We start from the raw sequence: 24,556 nt of genomic DNA on the forward strand, positions 1-24,556 counted from the left end.
CATATCCAATGAGTATATGTAGCCGAGAGCACAGCATGCTCAGATCTAACAACTTGTTTGATTTATCACACAGCTAAACACTGCACACCTGTGCTAGTATTGTTCTGCAGTTTAAAGTACTGCCAAATAACATCTAAAATAGCTCCATCTGAAGTTTCAAAACACTGACACTAAAACTTTAAGTTAATGAGGTGCATTAATATTATTAATATTATTATAATTCTATAAGTTTGCCTCGGAATATTCCTCTCCTGATCTGTAAGTCACAGCAGCTCTGTGCACTCCTCATGCATTATTTGGAGGGCTCCTTGCAAGTAGCAGCCTCAATACCTTTCCTCTTATAATTTAAAAACAAATAATAAAATAAGTTGATTTTTAATAAAACACATGAATTATAAGAATTCTACATATCAGGCATGGGCTTATTTTGGATTCTGAAAACAAAATGTCACTCAGATTTAAATATACACCTTTACCCAAACCAAGACATGTCATTTCGTACTTGTCAACAGATGTCTTTCCCTATACATAATTAACTGATGGTCAATTAAAAAGTGACAAATAGAAAACATTAAATTCTTTCTACTTATATATATATATTAAGATATATTTTATGATAGAAATTATTTTAAAATATGAATCTAAAAATATTGTAAAATTAAAATTGTCACACACATAAGTGACAGATAATTTTTAAAGGGATATGTGAGGTTACATATGTATAAGGGAGGTTGTAAATAAAAAATAAGACAGATTAAGGCACAATCATTTGTCTGCAGGATTCTTTTTATTTTTAAATATAAATGCACTTCAAACTAAATAGTCTCAATTCAAAGGCATTTATGATGCAATCCATGTATAATCTTGACCAGAAGAAGCTAATTTACACCAACTGTTTTCTCCTGTGCCCCTATGGTGCTGAAAATGGTTAGAAAGGTACCATTTCTATGAAATCATCAATTTGTCTGGCTCACACCTTCCTTGGTTTCAGGAAACAAATGATACAATTTGGTTTTAAAAGTCTTTACTGAAGCTGAAACCTGGTGTGGAGCACGGAACAGTCACAAATGCCCTGGCTCCTTGTCCTTAGGGCAGCAGGCTCCACACCTCCCCAAAGAGCTGCTGAGAGACAAAAACTAGGCACTAAGTAGACTTTTGATAAAACAGCTTTCTTCCCTCTCCCACCCCAGGATATTTTGGTTGGCAAGAAACACAGAGGATAATGTTACCAATACTCCCTCAAGAGATTATATTGTTGTTTAAGAATTTAAATAAACATAAAAAATACGTCACCTATGTAACAATTCATCTCACCAACCCAATATATATAATATAATACTGCCAGCCTCTGGTAGGTTTTTGACATGAATGAATAAATTGGAACGCTGAGACCAAATGCAAATACCACAGAACAGCATCTCGCAAACAGTGCGCTTGAGGGAATTTGGCCTGAGGACTATAAATAGCAGTTTACCCCCACACAGGTCTTGCCTACAAAATTACTTGGAACCTTTACTTTGTCCAAGTGTATTGAGAAACTCCAAAAAGGGATTTGGTATATTTCAAGGGACCATGGTTTGCATAAAAGCCAGTAACAACTTCTAATGTAGCTTAGCTAACAATGCTGTGCATACTCAACACACACAGGACCCCACAGTTGATCGAAGGTCACCCAACACTTAAATTACTTAGTGTCCAGGTGGAAGGTAAGGTTGGGCATCTATTCACTCATTGCCTCATTATTCTGCCCTCTGCGCAGTGCTGACCTCACGTATCCCCTGCCCATAGCACCAGCACACTTCCCTGTGCTTCACTGAAGACAGGCCTCAAATGAGAAAAGAAAGGTCCCATCGGAGAGAACTTACCATAGCAGCTCTCACAGGCCCGCCCTAAGAGGGGATTCTGTGGCTGGAATGTGGTCCCCACGGCTCCATTCACAGCACCAGGTTTGCCATTGCTGGTGGATAGCTGGTTGGGATTTGGTTTGCTGCTTTCAATGAAATGTAAAGTAATGTCATAAAAATGACTTGCACAAACAAAGCGAAAGGCTCTACATTTCATTACTGATTTATCTGAATTGCACACAAACACATCTAAATGTTTGGTGAAAAAGAAATACACTGGTAAAAGTGAGCCCAAATCATCCATCTTCACATAACAAGGCAATGTAAAAACCAATCTCTTATGCCTGACACTCACAAAATAAATACAGCCATCTCTCTTCCCCACACAAAAACAATTTCCTTAGGACATCCTCTGATGCTTTTGAAAGATACAAGTTATTAAGCTTTATCATATATCACAAATTCCCCTGAGAAAATAAAATACTTTTATGGATCGTATAAATTAAGCCAAAGGCAACGTGCCGTGTTCAGAGAAAACCACTGGCCCGTTCCCACTGACTATACAAAAGAGAACTGTACAAAAGCCACGTGTTCAGCACATTCACTGGATGCCCGACAGGGCATATCTCGAGAGGTAAATTAGCATTTCAGGAGATTTTGACTGTTGATGATAATAATTTCTATCATGTCTGAACTTTCATGAGGAAGATTACATAGCATTTGAAATTAGAAAAACCAATAAACGCATTTGAGGTTTTTCTCTTCAAGAAAAAATTTTTAGGAGGGAAAAGGTGACATCCATCAGAAGTGTGTATGCAAATTTCAGAGGCCATAATTCCCCAGAAACACATAGCCCAGATTATCTTCGTACTTGCTGTGCGAACACAGCTCATTTGTCCCCATCTAGGGTAGGCTCCCCTGTTTGTGAGCCATGCCCAAGAACACAGGAATACACAGTATGTCCTCGATAAACTTATAATTCATTTCACATGTATTTATTCAGTTCAGTGCCTGACCACAAGAGCTTCCATGTCTATTTGCTAGACAGAAAATACGCAACGTAAATCAGCAAATTATCTGTGAGAAATAAATGCTGAAAGACTCTATCTGTGGTTACTAAAATAATTAGAGGTCACAACCATCAAGACACTTGGAGTTTCATCACAGAATTGGCTCAGGAGTTTCCCCTGTACCGTTTCTAGTCCCCACAGCTGCACTTGCCAGTGAAGGCCTAGTAGGTAAACCTGGCCTGGTGGCAAATTAAGATTTCTTCCGGGCATTGTTACTGTAATTCTTGGTAAGAGCCCACCACCACCCCCAGATAAAATCATTTAACCTCTGAATGCTCTGAGGTCACTATTCTATACACAGGGCTATTATTTATACTTCTAACCTGTGCCAACAATGTGTTTTAAAGACAAATTGGTTTTAAAAACACATTTAAGCCAGAAAGAATGTATTTCTCCTCTTACAGTTTTCATTTGGAAATGTACAAAAGGAAAAGTAGTAATTTAGAATGACTAAGCTTTCCATGTGGTATAATAATATTTCTGATTTTTAAAAGTCTAGACGTTGGTCTCTTAAAATTAAATAACTTCTCTCAAATATGAAAATTTCTGACATTTACCCCAGGGCTAAACATATGTGTTAAAAAAAAAAAGGTAATATAAATTTACAGTTGAGCTGCCTGAAAAAAGAATATAAGTAATCACAACTTTAGTTGTTCACCTGAATCTAAAATGTTACATGACTGAACAAACCACTGACCTTAATATTATAATTACGAAAGGAAAACACATGGACAAAGACATTATAGATGTGAATCACTTAAACTATCTTTTGCAAAACCAAGTACCTAAAGATTAATTCTCAGGACAAATGACTGATATCAGTGTGACCATCTGAATAAACTTTTACTCTAAGACAAACATATGAAAAAGGTTTTAAAGTCACATCATATGAAACTGCCCTTCTTTTATCTAATGTCAGAACCTTTCCTTTCCTCATCTGCGCTCCAGATTCCACACCCGACCCCAGACCCCTTGAGGACTATGTACACTTGATTCCCTTTCCTGGATCCTCCTCACAAACATGTAATATATTTCTCCTATTTTAAAAACTCTCCCATTTCTCTCTCCCAACCTACTCCTCAAAGCCAAGAACTCTATCTTGGCTGCCCTTTCCAGCTGGGCCTCCCGAGAGCTGCAAATCTTCACTGTCTGCAGCTCCTTGACTCATATGTGGTCCTCACCATTACATTAAAGATCACTGATGATCTCCATGTTGTTAAATCCCCTAGCTATTTTTCACCAGCATCTGATACTGTTAATCTCTTTCCCTTCTTGAAACACACTCCTCCCTCAGTTTTGATGAAAATGCACTCAACTTGCTATCCTTTTTTTAACTTTCATATTCTATCTGATATATAAATACTGGATTTCCTCAAGCGTGGTCCAAGGCATTTTTTTCATGTTGTTCCTCTTAAGAAATCTTATCCAAGGTTTAAAACATAATATTATGTTAATGAAGCTCTGATTTGTATTTCTAGCCTGGAACTTTCCTGAGTTTAAGACTAATATATCTGACAATATATTCAACACCTCTTTGTGGCCACAAAAATTCAAAATGACTGAACCAGGTTCTCTGCTACAGTTTCTTAGCTTGGTGTCTAGCTCAGCAATCCACTAAGCTGTGCTAGCCAGAAACTTGGGACTCAACTTTGACATCTGTCCTCCACTCCTCAATAAAAGTCAATCACTACTAAGCAGAGCACTATTTCCAGGGCCACAACTCTAGGTCAACCTACTATTATCTTGCCTCTCCAAGAACTTCACAACTGGTCTTACATTCACTCTTTTACTTTTTTTTTTTTTTTTGGTGACAGAGACAGCAAGAGAGAGACAGAGAGAGGGACAGATAGGGACAGACAGGAAAGGAGAGAGTTGAGAAGCATCAGTTCTTCGTTGTGACTACTTAGTTGTTTACTGACTGCTTTCTCATATGTGCCTTGACGGAGGGGGAGAGGGGGGGATGGGGGAGCAGCAGAGCAAGTGATCCCTTGCTCAAGCCAGCGACCTTTGGGCTCAAGCCAGCGACCTCGGGGTTTCAAACCTGGATCCTTGTATCCCAGTCGGCACTCTATCCACTGCGCCACTGTCTGGTTAGGCTACACTCACTCTTATTCCCCAAACCAGTCTCCACAACATAGCTAGTAATCTTAAAGCAAAAATTTGATCCTAACACTTCCTTGTTTAAAATCCTTTTCCACTCTTCACAGAAAGATAAACTCCTGGCTCTTGCCTACCATACCAGCCACATAAGGACTATTCTCCATCTTAGTACTTGTCACACAGAGTGACAAGCTGTTTGGTATCTGTCTCCCCCGTGCTGGAATATAACCTGTCTTCTTCACTTTTCTACTCTAGTACTGAAGAGAGTGCTCTGCATATAGAAGACTGTCAGGCTCAAAAGAATGATAGTATAAAATAATTCTTAATCTAAATGCAGCTTCATATATTCTATTTATGTGTATGATTTATAATTTTTTTTTAAAAGTATGATTAGAAATTGAATCTTGAGTTCCAAAAATCATTCACTTAGATTAGAGGCTGGCATGGTAAAATTTTTTTTTTTTTTTTTTTTTTCATTTTTCTGAAAGTGGAAACAGGGAGAGACAGTCAGACAGACTCCCGCATGCGCCCGACCGGGATCCATCCGGCACGCCCACCATGGGGCGACGCTCTGCCCACCAGGGAGCGATGCTCTGCCCATCCTGGGCGTCGCCATGTTGCGACCAGAGCCACTCTAGCGCCTGAGGTAGAGGCCACAGAGCCATCCCCAGCGCCCGGGCCATTTTTGCTCCAATGGAGCCTTGGCTGCGGGAGGGGAAGAGAGAGACAGAGGAAAGCGCGGCGGAGGGGTGGAGAAGCAAATGGGCGCTTCTCCTGTGTGCCCTGGCCGGGAATCGAACCCGGGTCCTCCGCACGCTAGGCCGACGCTCTACCGCTGAGCCAACCGGCCAGGGCTAAATATTTTTTAAAGACTTTATTTATTCATTTTTTAGAGAGGAGAGAGAGAGAATGGGGGAGGAGCAGGAAGCATCAACTCTCATATGTGCCTTGACTAAGCAAGCCCAGGGTTTCAAACCAGCAACCTAGGTGTTCCAGGTCAACAAATAAACCCACTGTGCCACGACAGGTCAGGCCAGCATAGTAAATATTTTAAGCTTTGTGGATATTACAATTCCGTTGTAGCCACTAAACTCTGCAATTATAGTACAAAGGAGACACAGACAATGCATATATGAATAAATATGGCTATGTTCCAATAACACTTTATAAAAACAGTTACCAGGTCAGATTTGGCCCACAGATACAGTTTGTTTGGTCTTTGACTTGGATCAAGACTCCAGCCCTGGCCGGTTGGCTCAGTGGTAGAGCGTCGGCCTGGCGTGCAGAGGTCCCAGGTTCGATTCCCGGCCAGGACACACAGGAGAAGCGCCCATTTGCTTCTCCACCCCTCCCCCTCTCCTTCCTCTCTGTCTCTCTCTTCCCCTCCCGCAGCCAAGGCTCCATTGGAGCAAAGATGGCCCAGGCGCTGGGGATGGCTCCTTGGCCTCTGCCCCAGGCGCTGGAGTGGCTCTGGTGGCAACAGAGCGACGCCCCGGAGGGGCAGAGCATCGCCCCCTGGTGGGCAGAGCGTAGCCCCTGGTGGGTGTGCCGGGTAGATCCCGGTGGGGCGCATGCGGGAGTCTGTCTGACTGTCTCTCCCCATTTCCAGCTTCAGGAAAAAAAAAAAGACTCCAAAGTCAATGCAAAACAAAATAGAAACAATTATCTGGGTTGCTTGGTGAAACCTAGTTAAACTTTTCCTTCTGATAGCATTGTAAAGTACAAGAAAGTTGGTAGGTTTGCTTTTCAAAATCTAAGACACGTGAATCACAACAGTATTTTTCTTGGGGAGTCATTCTTTTATAACTTAGTCAAATAAGATAAACTAAATTTTCCTGAATAAATAAACAGATGAACTCTAAAGATCTCCAAAACAAGATTATAATTCATTTAAGACTCAGCATACGAAAAGAAAATTGGCATTCATTTTGATATAACAATGATTTTTAAGTCCAAAGGAAAATGATAGAATGCTAGACCAAATCAAAAGCTATTAATTATTTATTCAACATTTACAAAGTATGATTCTAATTACTTTCCATATCCCTTCCCCTAAGCACATAATATAAATTGTAAAATAAATAAAAAACATACCCCAAAAGGGCAGTGCACATTAGCCAAACAAAATCTATTCTACTGTGAACAAGTTTCATAAGTTCGTAGCTTTCTGAAAACCATTTGCTTAAACAATAGAGTTCCTAGGTTAATTTCCTGACCCCTTCCCTGCAACTGTGATAGAAGTATAATACAGGGCCATTCTTCCTCCAGTACTTTTGGTGTCTACTTGGTGTTTATCCCACAAGCCATTTTTTCTCTAAAAATATCAATGTAGTAGTATAGTGGGAAGGAAGTCTCATGCTTTGTAATGAAAAAAAAAAAAAAAGATACACAAAGAAATTAAAATTTGGCTGAAAATGACCAAAATGACATATTTTGTTTTGACAGAATCAATACCATGACAAATAGTGTAGAAAATTTCTATTACTTACTAAGTTGGGATATACACTTGTTTCAGTTTACTCTCAGCTTCTGCTGCTTTTAGGCGTTTCTAATTTGAAACACAGATAAAATATTTTACATGCATGCTGAATTATTATTACCACTTCATAGTTTTAAAAAAAATTCACAAGAAAATGATACATTAAAGTATAATTCAAAAATTGTCATTTAAAAATGTGCATAATTTAAAACTGCAGTAATTTCTAAGAAAAGTCCCCAGATTCTGAGGTACAGAATTGTAAGTATTAATAACATTTTAGACACCGATTTTAAAAATAAAGCAATGAACAATTCCATTCCCCACATGAGTGAATAAACAGGACTTGTAAGTAACAATTTTCACTTCTCAAATTTCTACCTTTTTACTTCTTATTTTTTCTGGGATAGAGAAAACACATAATCTTTATTTTTAGAAGACTATTCAGAGATGATTAGTTTTCCAAGTCCATGCAAAAGAAATGGATAGTAACTATTTTCAATGCAATTAAATAAGAATTTACCCTCAAACGTTGGGAGATAATGCAGTATACTTTAAAAGTTTGGCTGAATCACATCAGGAGCCAAATGCAGGAAAAGTAATGGAAAAAAGACTATGTAGTCAAATCCATTTATTATTGTGATCAACACAATTGTAAATGTAAATAGGGAAGGAAAATAATATATGGTAAGTATCCAAAAATAAGACAAACCATAATAGTTCTCCTATCCTCAGTGAAGGATAAACAAAAATATTTAGGGGGATAATTTAAAACTTAGGGATGGAGCTGACATTTCTGAAAATAATTTTATCCAAAGATTTTGAACCATCCTTGATACCAACATCTCCACTATCTTTAGGTATTCTTTTTGCTTTGAATAACATAGGTTTTCAGAGCATATGGTCCTCACTTCTATCTACCTACATTGTTTCAAATAACTACATATATTTGAACTACATATATTTGATATTGACACTGGAAATTTTTCAATAAGCCATGAGTGGCTGGTTATTCACTATTCGTGATCTCAATAACTCACTAGGGCAATTTTAAGGATACTTTTTTTATTTAATATTTTAAAAGTTATTTTTATTTATTCTATTTTTTTTTTTTTTAGAGAAGAGAGACTGTTGAGGACTGAAAATTAAACGGTATTTTTGCAATTTGGATATATCTAGGGAACAGAGGTGCTGGGCCCAAACCCCACCACCTCACCTGCCTAGTTAACAAAGAGCTATACCTGATTCTTGCTTGTCCCACCCACGTTCTCTGGAAGAGTGGGGGTTGTCTTTGAGTTGTCTTGGAAACAACTGAATTGCTAATGGACCAGTTTTTTTTCCCCTGAATAAAAGACAAATGCGCTTCTGGGGGCCGCCATTGCATCGGTTCAGGAACAGTAGAGACTGTTCACCGTGCCATCCTCCCGAACTCATCTGTATGTATGTATCTTTAAGTCTCTACCATTTATTCAATTTCATAACTCTTCCTGTTTGAGACCCCGTAATAGACTCGTCGCAGCTGGACCACAACGAGAGAGAGAGAGAGAGAGAGAGAGAGAGAGAGAGAGAGAGGTATGAGAGAGAGAGAAAGAGAGAAGGGGGGGGAATGGGAAGCATCAACTCCCATATATGCCTTGACCAGGGCAAGCCCAGGGTTTTGAACCGGCGACCCTCAGTGTTCCAAGTCCATGCTTGACCCACTGTGCCACCACAGGTCAGGCACAGGGCAATTTTAAAGTGATACTTAAAGTTTATTTTTATAGCATCCAACACTTTGCAACTGTATAATCACATACTTGGGAAAAATTATGTCTATGTTAAATATAAGGTCTACTGGAAAGTTCTGTCCATTTCTGTCACAACAAGTTTCCACACGTAAGCACATGTTTATTTGGCGCATGTGTGCCTATTTTTATCACTTAATGTATACATACTGATGTAGCAAATTAACTAAAACAAAGTTGATTCACGTTAGTCTTATGTGTGAAGCGATAGTGTACCCATGGCTACTGATAAAGTTCATTTACGCCACTGTAATTTTTACGAATTTCAACAAGGAAGAAATGCTACAGAAGCATGTCTGTCGCATCCACCATATTCCCCGGACTTAGCACCCTCCGACTATCACTTGTTTTTGTCCTTACAAATTCTTTTTTTTTTTTGTATTTTTCTGAAGCTGGAAACGGGGAGAGACAATCAGACAGACTCCCGCATGCGCCCGACCGGGATCCACCCGGCACACCCACCAGGGGGCGATGCTCTGCCCACCAGGGGACGATGCTCTGCCCATCCTGGGCGTCGCTCTGCCGCGACCAGAGCCACTCTAGCACCTGAGGCAGAGGCCAAGGAGCCATCCCCAGCGCCCAGGCCATCTTTGCTCCAATGGAGCCTTGGCTGCAGGAGGGGAAGAGAGAAACAGAGAGGGGGGGGGGGTGGAGAAGCAAATGGGCGCTTCTCCTGTGTGCCCTGGCCGGGAATCGAACCCGGGTCCACCGCACGCCAGGCCGACGCTCTACCGCTGAGCCAACCGGTCAGGGCCTACAAAATTTTTTGAAGGGCAAAAAATTCAAAAATGAAGGAGATATCAAAATAGCACTGGTTCAATTTTTCGCATCAAAAGATAAAACATTTTTCAAAAATGGGATATACAAATTGCCCTCACGCTGGCAAGAAATCATTAATAATAATGGCAATTATATTATTTAATAAAGTTTATTGACAGTAAGAAAAATTTATATTTTGTTTTATTCCAAAAACGGACAGAACTTTCCGGTAGACCTTATATATTTGCTCCTTTCTTTACCAGTTCTGACAAGTGACTAAGAGGAATATAAAAACAAGTATTTACTGGGGTCACTTCAGGAAAACGGGCATTTTCCCCAAGAAATATTGCTCCAAATAAGCAACTGAGAGAATCACCTCAGTTTGGGACATGTGAAAAGGATTCAAAAACCATTGATTCCCTGATTATAGAAATAATCTTGGATAAAAATGCATGCACAGTAACAAAGCATCAAACTAGTAAGACTAACTTCTACAGTGAAAAGATTTAGGGGATATGTCCACATAAATGTCATACAAAGAGGTTTCAGAATATCTTTTAAAATATCTCAAATTGGTTGATGGCTTTGGTCTAAATTTTCCATACTCTGTAAAAAACACTCGTTCAAAGGTTTGTGCTAACATCATGTCTTGGGTTATTCCCTTCAAGTACACTCACAAAGGTAGGCAACACCAGGCACCTGCAAGGAAATACTGCCTCTCCAGTGGTATCCTTCCCTGTCTCATTTCCAAACAGTTACCATAATAAATTCTGAAGTAAGAAAAAAATACATTAAGACTAAAAATCTTAAAACAGTATCTTAAGGATGTGAAATCATGCAGTTATATTAAAATAGTCTAGAAAAGATAAAGCAAACAAAACAAATTTAAAATTAACCCTTTGAGTAGTATGAACATTCATGTATGTCCTCAAAGGGTTAACAAAATACTCACTACTCAAAGGGTTAAGTATATTGCTAAAAAAAAAAATTAAAATATAACTAGAAAGTTCACTTTAACGCAATCATATTGGTAACGATATACAAAATTACCTGCTGCACATATCTGTCAGTAGTTTTCCACATGTAGTAGTATTCAATGATGCTAGTCAATGATTTCCAAGGCAGCTGAAAAATATTTAACATGATAATGAAAATAAGCTACTATAGCAATTGCTATACTTTAAAACCACTACTTTAAAATATGAGGCAAATAGCCGAATGAATTTTTCATTCAGTTTACAAAAACCCAAATTAGCAAAGGGTATTCCAGAAAAGTTATATTCAGTTAGAAACTAATACAACACATTCCATTTCTCACTTCCTGTTTTGTTAAAAATTAGAAACCTTATGAATGATACTATTTTATGGCTTACTCAGGAAAGTTGTTCTTGGTCTATACAGGCAGGGTTGGAATACAAATTTTAGGAATATTTAAGTAAATCTACCCAGAGTTACTTTAACTTCCAAAGATGCCAGCTACAACTGGGTGTCATTTGGTCGCTGGCATATTTCTCATCCTTTTAAAAACTGCTCTATTTTGACCTATTTTTGTTCTAAATAAAATTAAAACCTAGATCTCTGAAAAAAGAAAACACAGCCAAGTGTGGTATATATTAGAAAAACAGGAAGCTTGCCTGTGTTAGTTTTTATTATCTCAAAGTGGTCAAATGAGCTCCCACTCATGAGACCCACAGCCAAAGAATATATTGAATATGCCCCTTTGTTAAGGGAGATCTATCTGTTAGTCATCCAGGATGCAAACAAAATGACTGAGAGCATTCATAATTTTTAGCTGTAGTAGCGGATTTTACAGATAGGTGACTCAACACCTCTCTTGATTCCCATCTACACTATCCCTAATGCATCATCCATGTCAGAGCATTAAAACAGCACTTTCCAAACTTAGTAAGTTAGATAATGTCTAATAACTGGGTTGTACAACTGAAACTAATATAATATTGTATGTCAAATGTAATTGAAAAAAAAATTACTTAAAGTTAAAAAAAAAGGTGCTTCCCAGACTGTACTGCAGCCTATGACCCACGTGAAAAACATCCATGCCATTCCTAACACCTCCACATTTAACCCATCTATTGTCTGAACAGAAAACAAATGGAGCTTAGTTAGGGATAGGAACTTACTTTAAGTTTAACTGGGTGGCAACTCCAACAGTAGGTTACAAATGTGGTCTCCCTGTGGACCAAATCTGCGCAGTCTCTGGTATTTGTTTGCATTTCAACTAAAGCAAAAACAGTGTTCTCCAACCCAACAAGCAATCTAATGGAGCTGAAAGGGTCTGAGGGATGGTTTAAGGAGCTTATGATATGACCCCAAAGGACAGTCATTGACAGAGTCCACTAGGGTTCTAAGCAAGCTAAAACCTCTTCATCTCCTAACTATTCTTCTTCTGAGAAATAACCCCAACATGAAATTACCTGGAAGTCCGAGACAAGAAAACCAAGGGACCATGAACCTGGCTTCACCACGAGCCAGACTTTATCTAAGGGGAAGTCATGAAACCCTCACCAGGCGTGCTCAGCACAACCACTCCTTTATCCAGGAGAAGGGTAGGTCACAAACGCAAGAGTAATACGCCCCGGTGTATCATTTCTTCTTCAACCCTCACTGATGGCTTCATGGGAGTTCCCGATGACACGTCAATTTAGGAGGAAAAGATTCTGACTGTGGCAGATGGTTGTTTTTGTTTTTTTTTAACTTTTATTAATTTTTAGAGAGGAGAGAGAATGAGAGAGAGAGAGAGAGAGAGAGAAGGGGGAGGGAGGAGCAGGAAGCATCAACTCCCATATGTGCCTTGACCAGGCAAGCCCAGGGTTTTGAACTGGCAACCTCAGCATTCCAGGTTGACGCTTTATCCCCTGCACCACCATAGGTCAGGCTTTTTAAAAATTTTTTTTTATTCATTTTAGAGAGGAGAGGGAGAGAGAGAGAGAGAGAGACAGAGAGAGAGAGAGAGAGAGAGAGAGAGAGGAGAGACAGAGAGAGAGAAGGAGGGGAGGAGCTGGAAGCATCAACTCCCATATGTGCCTTGACCAGGCAAGCCCAGGGTTTCGAACCGGCGACCTCAGCATTTCCAGGTCGACGCTTTATCCCCTGCGCCACCACAGGTCAGGCTGGTTTTTTGATATACTAGCACCAACCAGAACTATACTGCTACCACATTTCAGCCCAAGCAGAAGTGGCTCTGAAGCACAGTGAAGAAGGGAGATCGTTTTGGAGGATGGAACATCACAGTAAACATCTGGCTTTCTACTGTGAGTTGAGGAGAGATGGCCAGAAGTCCTAATCCATACCCATTCGTGAGCTGTAGTTATGTACCTGTCACAATGATCAGAGACTTGACAGCAATCTGATTAGAATATTGGTAACAATGAGGCTTAAGCAAGAGGTCTGTGGGACAGACAACCAAGATGGGCCTGAGTATGAGGATATTTGTGTCCTCATGCTCACTTACAGGCTCCCTCTGCAGAAAAGCTTCTCATTAATATCAGATGGATAAAGTTATCTCCTTCATGGCAATGTGCTCAGCCTCCTATCCTAACCACAACAAAGATAATGGGAAGGACACATTAACAAAGTGGACACACACACAAACAAAAAGGTAAACACAGACATTACACGTGGGTGCCACCCCATGGATGGGTTCTCACCAAATCTGATCTGATTACTCCAGGTGTCCAATCTGCAAGGAACAGAGTACACTGGGCCTCCAACATGGCACCATTCCTGGTAACATGTCAGTTACAGTAAATGCTAGCATACTTGAATAGTAGCCATCTGTCCTCAGGCAGACCATTATTCTAAAGGATTTGCCTTTTCTGAATGTAATGCACTGGCTGGCCATAGTACCCACAGACTTATGAAAGAAAGACTTATTCCCACAAAACACTGCTTCTAACCAGGACCTAGATCCCTCAAAAATGGAGGTTTGGGTCACCCTATCAGATAAGAACGCTGATCATTAAAGGTGCTAAGGGGAATAGAATACTGGGATTCTGAAATGCCAATGAAGGCCTCAGGATGAGTTTCAGAAGCAGAGAAAAAAAGACTAAAGAAGCCATCCATATTTCTTCCTTCTTGGTATAATTATTTTCCTCCTGCACCCCAATTCCCTTCCTATTTTTTATAAGGTCTGTTGGTGGTGGTTTTACACCATATAATTAATGTAGAAACTACAAGTTATAAAGACTGGATTGTGACTAAAAAGAGAGGAAGAATAAGTATCAACCTGAGATGAATGCTATGACAGTAAATTTGGGCCTCCACATTTGAAGAAATGGTACTACATTTTTTTAAAGTTCAGGAATAATTACATTGTTTAAAAGCTGATGTATAGCCTGATCAGGTGGTTGCACACAGTGGATAGAACGTCAGACTGGGACGCAGAGGCCCCAGGTTCAAAACACCAAGGTCGCTGGCTTGAGCGTGGGCTCATCTAGTTTGAGCAAAAGCTCACCAGCCTGAGTCCAATGTCGCTGGCTAGAGCAAGGGTCAGTCGGTCTGCTGTAGCCACCTGGTCAAGGCACATGTGAGAAAGCAATCAATGAACAGCTAAGGTGCTGCACTGAAGAATTGATGCTTCTCATCTTTCTCCCTCCCTGTCTGTCCCTATCTGTTCCTCTCTCTCTCTGTCACCCCCCCCCAAAAAAAAGCTGATGTATGGAAGTACAGAAAAAGCAAGGATTGATGTTGAGTCACCAAGGAAGTAGCAGATACTATACATCTACTTCCAAACCACTTCTAGGTTATCTTCTTTAAAGCTCTATTGCAGTGGTTCTCAACCTGTGGGTCGCGACCCCGGAGGGGGTCGAATGACCAAAACACAGGGGTTGCCTAAAGTCATCGGAAAATACATATTTATTATACAATACATTTTTAAATAAAATATGTATACAATACATTTTTGAATAAAATATGTATACAATACATTTTTAAATAAAATATGTATTTTCCAATGGCTTTAGGCAACCCCTGTGTTTTGGTCGTTCGACCCCCGCCAGGGTCGCGACCCACAGGTTGAGAACCGCTGCTCTAAACTGTATTTTCCCCAAATACTATTGTGCAGACTAATGGGCTAGGTTATAGGTGAGCCAGGCTGATGAACCTAAGTGACATTTAGGTATAGAAATGAGCATCAAAATGAGGCTGCATGCAGGGACAATGGATAGTTTAGCAAGATCAATGATTGAACTATTATGTTCTTCTGGGCCATCTCTGTTGTCCTTTCTGCGGCTGAGGCTTGGAATCATGGATGCTGAGCAGCAGAGGGCATGGGTGTTTCCACTGTTCCTGAAAACACAGCATCCAAACCTGGTTCTCTGGTCTTTCCAGAGATTCTATGAGAACCCATATTGGATCCTTTTTGCTTATATTAGATATAATAAATTCTGTAGTTAGCAACTAAGAACTCTAATATAACCCATACATTTATTCTTTATTCTAAATTAGGTGAGGTTGAGTTTCTCTCACCCATAATCAAAAGCACCCCAAAATAAAAATTGGTAAGAAATGAAGCATTCGAGGAATAGACCCTAGAGATGTGGCATTTAATGACAGAGTCAAAGTGGAGCAGAAATCAAGCATTACCGGTAGCAGAGGCAGCAGTTTTTGTAGTGGGGTTTCTGCTAGAACAGCACCACTGTGGTGTTTGCTATTGCTCTTGGCTTCACAAGTCTTGGCTGTAAAGCATCCAAACTTGGATTCCTGCAAACTTCTGGAGGTTCTGTGAGCCTTCCAACATTCTGTAATAAATTTCTTTCTCCTTAAACTAGCTCACTCAAATGGATTCTGTCATCTTCAATTATGATCTGCTCATGGTCCTTTCCAACTTCCTTCTAGTTCACTTTCCTAATTTCTAATGCAAAGATTAAAAATCCAAACATTATGTTTCCAAGACTCCCTTGCGATTTATTTCTTCCCACCAGATGTATGTGTAAAAGACTGAAGTACAGAAGTGAACTATGCAGAGTTAAGAGAGGATAGTGCATCATAAGGCATGCATTTTGCCACAGCAGAGCAGGGAAGCACGAAATGGCTATAGAAACAAAGCTCTGCCAGAGGCTTCCTGACCCAACATCAAGGTCAAAGTAGTGTGATCCAGGAGCAGAAGTTAACCCAGCAGCTTCTCCGTTTCCATTTCTGTAAGGGCAAAGATGGGAGCTCACTAGCGGGCCATTTCTGGGGGATTGTTCTGGAGCTAGCCTGGGGTCTGCTTCTCCAATTCTACCAATACCAATGGTTTTACACTCAGTTGCCAAAATGATATCCCATTCTGTTCAAAACAGCTCCTGTAATTTTATCTGCAACTAAAGTCTAATGATTCGACAGCTAGGAAATACCATTGCTAAAAGGGGTTTCTGCTGCAACTGACTTCATTGCATGAGGGAAGAAATACCTGGCTGTTTTGAACTTTGAACTGTTTAGGTTACTTCACATATTTCAGGTCCTATTTCTGTTTAGGACACAGAATTCGACAAGAGAATGTCATATCTACCCTAAAAATTGGGAGAAAACAGATAATCCATAAAACCCTAACAATTCATGGGTCCATCTAAGAGCTAAGGTTACAAGACAATAACTGAACTCCAAAGTGACTCTGAGGTGAGTCAGGGCTCATGAACTATTTTTACTTTGGCAGAGCATAAAAGAAAAGGGTGACCAATAAAAATTAAGAAGAAAACAACATGCCTGACCTGTGGTGACGCAGTGGATGAAGTGTTAACCTGGAACGCTGAGGTCGCCAGTTCCAAACACTGGGTTTGCCTGGTTAAAGGACATATGGGAGTTGATGCTTTCTGTTCCCCCCTCTTTCTCTTTCTTATTCTCTCTCTCTCCCCCCTCTCTCTAAAATGAGTAATTTTTTTGTGTGTGACAGAGACAGGTAGACTGTGGTATGTTAAAGATGCATATTGCAACAGACAGAAAGGGAAGAGATGAGAAGCATCAATTCTTCGTTGCAGCTCCTTAGTTGTCCATTGATTGCTTTCTCATATATGCCTTGACTAGGGGGCTACAACTGAGTGAGTGACCCCTTGCTCAAGCCAGTGACATTGGGCTTCCAGCCAGCAACGTTTGGGCTCAAGCCAGCGACCATGGGGTCATGTCTATGATCCTATGCTCAAGCCAGCAACCCTGTGCTCAAGCTGGTGAACCCATGCTCAAGCCAGATGAGCCCACTCTCAAGCCAGTGACCTCGAGATTTCAAACCTGGGTCCTCTGCATCCCAGTCCAATGCTCTGTCCACTGCGCCACTGCCTGATCAAGCTAAAATAAATAAAATTTTAAAAATCTAAAAAACTAACAAACAAAAATAACAAAAAATTTACCAAATAATTAAAGGTCAACAACAGTGGGCTAGGAGAGCTGTTTAACACAAGGAAGCTCGAGACATCAGGGGAATCCACACACACTGGCCACAGATCTCCACTGAAGTGTTCATCAGACAGAACTGGGCCAGCACAGGAGGCCTGAGAGAGCTCCTGCTGGTGATGCTGAGAGTTGGACTCCACATAAAGAAATGAAGAGGGGCAGGAATGGTAAATAAAGTTTTAAAATAAATCATGATAAGTAAATATATTTTATATTTATGAAAACAATTTTTAAAAATTTATTTAAAATATTATTAATTGTCTAAGCAAAAAATAGTAATCACAAACTGTATGGCAACAAAAGCACAACGAGGGAAGGAGGAACTGGAAGTGCATTGTTACATGGTTCTGGCCATCTATGTGATCTAAGTGGTATTTGATGGAAAGGTAGACTGTGGTATGTTAAAGATGCATATTGCAAACCACTAAACAAATTAAACAAAAGTTTAATTAGTAAGCCACTAGTAGATACAATGGGAATCATAAAAAATTAACCAAAAAGGAGGAAAGGACAAAACACAATGGTACATATGGAAAATTAATGCTCAGATGACAGATTTAAACTGTTAATTATATTACTGATAATTATATTAGAGGTAAGTGATCTAAACACTACAACTAAAAGGCAGGGTTTGTCAGGCTGTTTAGTTAAAAAATCCAACTGCACTCTGTACACAAAAAGCCCACTTTGGACATAAACAAAAATAAAAAGATGAAAAGATATATCATGTAAAAATATAAAGCTTAATTATATTTATAGGATAAAGTAGACTTCACTACAAATAATACTACCATAAATAAAGCAAGATTTAAAGATAAAAATCAATTCACCATGAGAACATAATAATCCTAAACGTGCATGTACCTAATAACAGAATTTCAACATGATTAAAGCAAAAACCTAATTATAATTGAAAGGAATAACAGGAAAATCCAAAATTATAGCTAGAGACTTTTAATACTGCTCTCTCAATAAGTAAAAAAACAAGTAGACAGAAAATCAGTACGCCTTCAGAAGACTTGAACAACACTATCAATAAACTTGACTATATATATAGCATATATATATATATATATTTTGAACATTCCACCTATCAAAATATCTATTCTTTCCAATAACACATGAAACATTCACCATGACAAACTATATACTGGGTCAGAATCAATCAAGTATCAAAAATGTAAAATTTGGTTTATATAGAGTATGTTTTCTGATCACAACAGAAACTAGAATATAGTAACAGAAACATATAAAAAAAATCAAATGATATAAAACTTCTAAATAACGCATGGGTCAAAAAAGAAATCATAATAAAAAATGAAAAATACTTTGAAGGAACGAAAACGAAAACACACCCTATCAAACTTTGCAAGGTGGTGCTACATGAAGCAGTGCTCAGAGGGAACCCGCACACCCCTGCCAGTCAGGAGCTCAGCAGCAAGGACAGGAATGAGGCAGAGACCTCAGAAAACCCCTGTTGGTGGTGATGTGGGTGTGTGAATTGTCATCCGCTGCCAATGGGGGCCTGGGGCAAGAAAACCCCTTGCTTCACTCTTCCTTCACAAAAAGCAAAGCCATCTGCCACTGGAGTGGGCAGGTAGTTGTGCCCACCCACCAACTCCGCCAGTAAAATGCAACACAGGGCATAGACTGGTTGCTACAAAGGAGCTGTAGGAGCACTGACACTGATACTCGGGCACACAAAGCCTGCCTAAGACTGGGCTTCAACAGGACAACAGACAGACTGTCTACGCCCACACCATGTCACCCGCTACTGCTCGCAGGCAGTAACAAGGAGAGGGGCAGCAATGTGAAGAGAGGCTCTGCAGTGCAGGACCAGCTGAGGTCCGGACAGGAACACTGAAAAAACCCTCGGTATGCCAGGCCCCATATCAAGCACAGGTAAGAATATGAAGTCTGGGGGCCCTGGCCGGTTGGCTCAGTGGTAGACCGTCGGCCTGGCGTGCAGAAGTCCCGGGTTTGATTCCCGGCCAGGGCACACAGGAGAGGCGCCCATCTGCTTCTCCACCCCTCCCCCTCTCCTTCCTCTCTGTCTCTCTCTTCCCCTCCCGCAGCCGAGTCTCCATTGGAGCAAAGATGGCCCGGGCGCTGGGGATGGCTCCTTGGCCTCTGCCCCAGGTGCTAGAGTGGCTCTGGTCCCGGCAGAGCGACGCCCCGGAGGGCCAGAGCATCGCCCCCTGGTGGGCGTGCCGGGTGGATCCCGGTCGGGTGCATGCGGGAGTCTGTCTGACTCTCTCCCCGTTTCCAGCTTCAGAAAAATACAAAAAAAAAAAAAAAGAATATGAAGTCTGTAGTGTTCAGAACACCTCCTATTCACAAGTCTGTGGTGTTCAGAACACCTCCTATTCACCCCCTTAGTGAGGGACACACCCCTTAAAACAGTAAAAGAGGGCCAGACATACAGCATATAACACCCAAGGCAAAACAGATATGGTCGGCAGCAGTTTATTAGTGACATATTCACAGCTCCGGGGAAAGGACACCATGTAGAGTCACACTTGGGAATAATGAGCCAGGAGAGGTTGTGGAAGTGAGGCTTTGTGTAACAAGAGGGCAAGTATGCCCGGTTCCTGAAGAAGATTTCCATGCAGGATGTGATCAGCTTATCTGAATAACTCTCCAGGCTGGCAGGGAAGTGAAACCCACTAAGTTGCAAACTGGGTGAGACATTAGGGGAACTAGTCAGGTGGGGAGATTTTCCTGCTGGGTAAGGAGCATATCTGGCAAAAATGGGGAACCCATCATTAAGCTTCTGGGGTCCCATGAGGCTGAAAAATTTCAAGGCAGTAAATGAAAGTTTAGGCCTTGTACAATGATGCACTGAAGGTAACTACAAAACAACAACAACAAAAATCCAAACCCAGCCCAACAACTCAATCTCCCACAACTATGACCTAGAAGGAAAAGAGGCATGCTCATTTCAGAATACAAATATTGCCTAACTCAGTCTATGTCATTGTTATTTTTTTATTCAGTGAGTAGAGGAGAGGCAGAAACAAACTCCTGCGTGTGCCCCGACCAGGATCCACCCAGCAAACCCATTAGGGGGCGATGCTTTGCCCATCTGGGGTGTTCATCCATTGCTCAACAACTGAGCTGTTTTTAGCACCTGAGGTGAGGCCATGGAGACCTCCTCAACACCCAGGGCCAACTCACTCCAATGAACCATGGCAGCAGGATGGGCTGCAGGATGGGGAGGAGGGGAGGAGGGGAGGCAGAGAGAGAGAGAGAGAGAGAGAGAGAGAAAGAGAAGCAAAAGGAGGAGGGGTGGAGAAGCAGATGGGCGCCTCTCCTGTGTGCCCTGACTGGAAATCGAACCCAGGGCATCCACACACTAGGCCAACGCTCTACCACTGAGCCAACCAGCCAGGGCCCTATGTTGTTGTTTACACGGGATGTTCCACATCCAAAATATATAAAACACTTATTTATTATAAGACATTAAAAATAGTATGGAAATAAATGTTCCATTTTCAAGAAATATATCAGGCAACAGAGACAGACTCCACTATGACCCAAATATTGAAAATATCAGATATCAAACTGTGACTAATATATTGAAAGATCTAGATGAAAAGGGGGATAACACAAAGTGACGGAATTTAAATACAAAGAGAAAGCATAAAAAAGAATAAAATATAAATGTTAGAATAAAACATGCTATCACATTTGAAGAATTCCTTTAACAAGTTTATCAGTATTGGATATAGCAGAGAAAAGAATTAGTGTACTAGCAGATAAATCAATACAAATTATCCAAACTAATACACAAACAGGAAAGCTCAGCTCTAGGAAACTAAGTAGAACAATTACAAAGGAAAACACACTCAGGCACAATATAGTAGTGAAACTGCTAAAACCAAGAGTCAAGAGTTATCATGAACAAAAAGAAAAAGAAACATTGACTTACATAGGAACATTCTTATCAGAAATTGCGTAAGCCAAATAAGCATCTTGAGAGTATTAAAAGAGAAAACAAAAAGAATTCTCCAAAAATAAAATATCTTTTTAAGGCAAAGCTGAAATCATTGTTAGCTAAACATGCTACCAATAAATGACTGCTTTAGAAGAAATGTTTCCAAAAAATGACCTAAGCTTCAACCTTACAAAGACACTAGAAGAGAACAAAGCTCAGTAGCCCAAAGCAAGCTGAAGGAAGGAAATAATAAACACAAAAGCAGAAATTAATGAAATAGAAGTCAATCAAACCAAAATTGGTTCTTTGCAAAGCGCAATAAAATTGAGACACCCCTAGGCCAGACTAATAAGGAAAAAAGAAAGAAGATCTAAATTATCAGCATCGAGAATATGAGGGGACATTACTACAGATCCATCCCACAGGCTTTAAAAGGATAATAGCAAACTGTTACCGTAAAGGTAAAACCATCTAACAGCATTATTACTGGTATACTCATTTTCATACAGTTATTCAAACTCATATCAATGTCAGCCTCTGTGCCTGACTATATTGCACCAACCTACTCTTCAGAGAGTTACTTCCTAGTCCTGTGTTAGATGTCTGGGAGTGCTGTCCGCAAATTTCACACCTCATGCATACTTTTCAATTTGCGATTTTCTGCCTTTACCATTAGTGATCCAGCTAAAATGCCAGTTAACTCTGTGAGTCATTTCTGATCTGACTGGCACAACTGATAGTTTCCCTCCCAATACCCCACAACACTTGTTCACGCCGACAGAAATAACTACATTTTGTTTTAGTTGTGTGTATGTGTTTCAGTCTCTTGATTTTGACAATAACCTCATTCCCTGAAGTCATGTTAAGTTTCTGTTGTGTGCCTAGTGCCTACCTGAAGGCCTGGCATTTTGCAGATGCTCAACAGACATTTGCTGAATTGAAATGAGTCCAGGAGGATTACTATAACAAAAAATGAGCATGTCACACTCAGTGCAGGGAAAGTAGTTTCGTTTTAGTGTTTCTCATCTTCCATTCCTTTGTCAGACCTGCAGATTTGTTCTTTAGGGGATTTTGTTTTTATGGTTTCTATTTAGTGGTATAGCTATATTTATTAATAACTGCTATATTAATAACATTGCACTGGTGTAATGAAGCTAAATGCCACCAATGCATTTTAAATTCTCACCTGCACATCCTATAAATTGAAATCACGACATATAACAATCTGGGTATGAGTGAAGTTTTGCCAAAAGAACAAATGTCAGTGACACTAACAGCTTTAATTATCATGTTTGGAATTCAATGTATCCATATTAATAAGCAATAATTTTGTTTCAGAAATAATTCAAACAAAAATTCAACAACATAAAAGGCAAGATATTATTAGTTCATATTAAATACTTCCCACTCTATAAAGAGTCTATTGTCATAATTTTTTTAAAAAGAATGACTGCTCTGGAAATCTATTTATGGCCTTTTCAAATGGAAATTTCTCCATTTCAAAGAGATTGTATACTTAATTAAATTAAAGATAGCAATTCCACAAATACAAAGACAAAAGGAAGTACATAACAGCAGGAAAGATTATCTAGTATTTAAAAGACAAATAAGATACTGCATATCATTAAGAGGAGTCAAAGATTGAAAACCTATAAACCAAATTCTTCTATTCTGCTTTACAGGTAATTTCCACATTAAAAAGTCTATATCAAATTAGTCAGAAAACTAGAAAAATATTGAAGGTCTAAATGAGGGAAACAAACTTAAGAAGCAGGAATCACCATATTTAGTGCAAACGGTTAGATACTCTGTCCATATTTTAAACTTAGAAATCAGAGGTTAAGATGATGAATTCATACAGCCAAGGTTTACAGCAAGAACTCAGGGTTACCTGGCCCTGGGTCTTACTCACAATTACTAATTTTTCCCTTTATAATACTGGCCTTCATTCTATATTAAGCAGAGAAAAATTACTAAGTCACAAACTTGCTAAATAAATGCTTTTAGGTTTACCAGATTTCTAAAACAAATAAGATATTCCCACCTCAACATTTTATATTATTCACAATTTTCTACTTACAAAGTCTTGACGTATATCATTGAAGTCTTTGCCATATTTTTCCAGTGCCTCTTCAAATAAACTAGCTTCAGAGGCTGACCATTCTTCCATTTCATCTCTACATAAAACAGGTCCTCCAAGTGGCACTAAGACACTAATTGCACTGCTCAAATCATAGCTGTGTCTATACAGTGTATCCATAGCATGAAACTAAAGAAAACAAATGGAGACAAAAGATCAGCCATAAATGCAAACTTCCCAGATTAATGAAGAACAGAAATACTAAAGTGCATGATGCACTGAATTAAACAATAATATACTTACGTAGCATTTATTTTTTTCAAAAATTAAAAAAATTTGAATAGATTATTAATAATTATTTAAAATGTTATTTACTGCTTTAAGAAAATGTTCATTTGGGCCTCCTTAAGGTGTGCATTTTAAAAAATGCTTCCATTTGTTATAGCAACTTAACCATAAAGATCCAGGATCTCCATGCATTAAATTGGGAACTCAGTAAGTTTCATAATGTTGTCTATTAAAAAGGCCAAAGTCACTTCAGCTACTATACAAGGCTAACACAGCCTTCCTGAATAAGGGAAAAATAGATTATTTATCAGAGTGATAAAAATAATTCTCAGGATGGATTAAGAGAATGATGTACTAACAAGGGAGAAATGGAAATAAATCAATAGAACTAAGAATGACAAAATAACACAGCTATGAAAAATAAACAAAACACATTACCTATCCATGTTAAACAGTTAACATGGTTGATTTTTTTAAGATCAAGAATAGAGGACCAGGCCCTGGCCAGTTGGCTCAGTGGTAGAGTGCTGACCTGGCATGTGGATGTCCTGGGTTTGATTCCTGGTCAGGGCACACAGGAGAAGCAACCATCTGCTTCTCCACTCCTCCCTCTCCTCTCTCTCTCTTTCTCTCTCCTCTTCCTGCAGCCATGGCTCAATTGGTCCGAGCACATGAACTGGGGCACTGAGGATGGCTCTGCGGAGCCTTCGCCTCAGGAGCTAAAAATAGCTCAGCTGCGAGCAGAGCCCCAGATGGGCAAAGCATTAGCCCCAGATGGGGGCTGCTAGGCATATCCCAGTCAGGGGGCATGTGGAAGTCTGTCCCTCTATCT

General features: G+C 39.8%; 1 protein-coding gene across 10 annotated transcripts in view; it reads right to left on the reverse strand.

The window, feature by feature from the left end:
* Positions 1–24,556, reverse strand: part of MTA3 (metastasis associated 1 family member 3) — a 244,599-nt gene that overhangs the window by 25,514 nt on the left and 194,529 nt on the right. For 6 of the 10 annotated variants that reach the window (XM_066378405.1, XM_066378400.1, XM_066378402.1 and 3 more), the window contains exons 9-12: positions 23,437–23,625; positions 11,084–11,158; positions 7,504–7,562; positions 1,866–1,990 (exon numbers count right to left, since the gene is read on the reverse strand). In XM_066378405.1, the coding sequence (XP_066234502.1) occupies positions 1,866–1,990; positions 7,504–7,562; positions 11,084–11,158; positions 23,437–23,625 (448 nt within the window). The remainder of the gene's footprint in view (positions 1–1,865; positions 1,991–7,503; positions 7,563–11,083; positions 11,159–23,436; positions 23,626–24,556) is intronic. The other 4 variants (XM_066378406.1, XM_066378401.1, XM_066378404.1 and 1 more) reach the window with 2 other exon arrangements.

The sequence above is a fragment of the Saccopteryx leptura genome, chromosome 3 (genome assembly GCF_036850995.1).
Source record: "Saccopteryx leptura isolate mSacLep1 chromosome 3, mSacLep1_pri_phased_curated, whole genome shotgun sequence".
In the NCBI taxonomy this organism is placed as follows: Eukaryota; Metazoa; Chordata; class Mammalia; order Chiroptera; family Emballonuridae; genus Saccopteryx; species Saccopteryx leptura.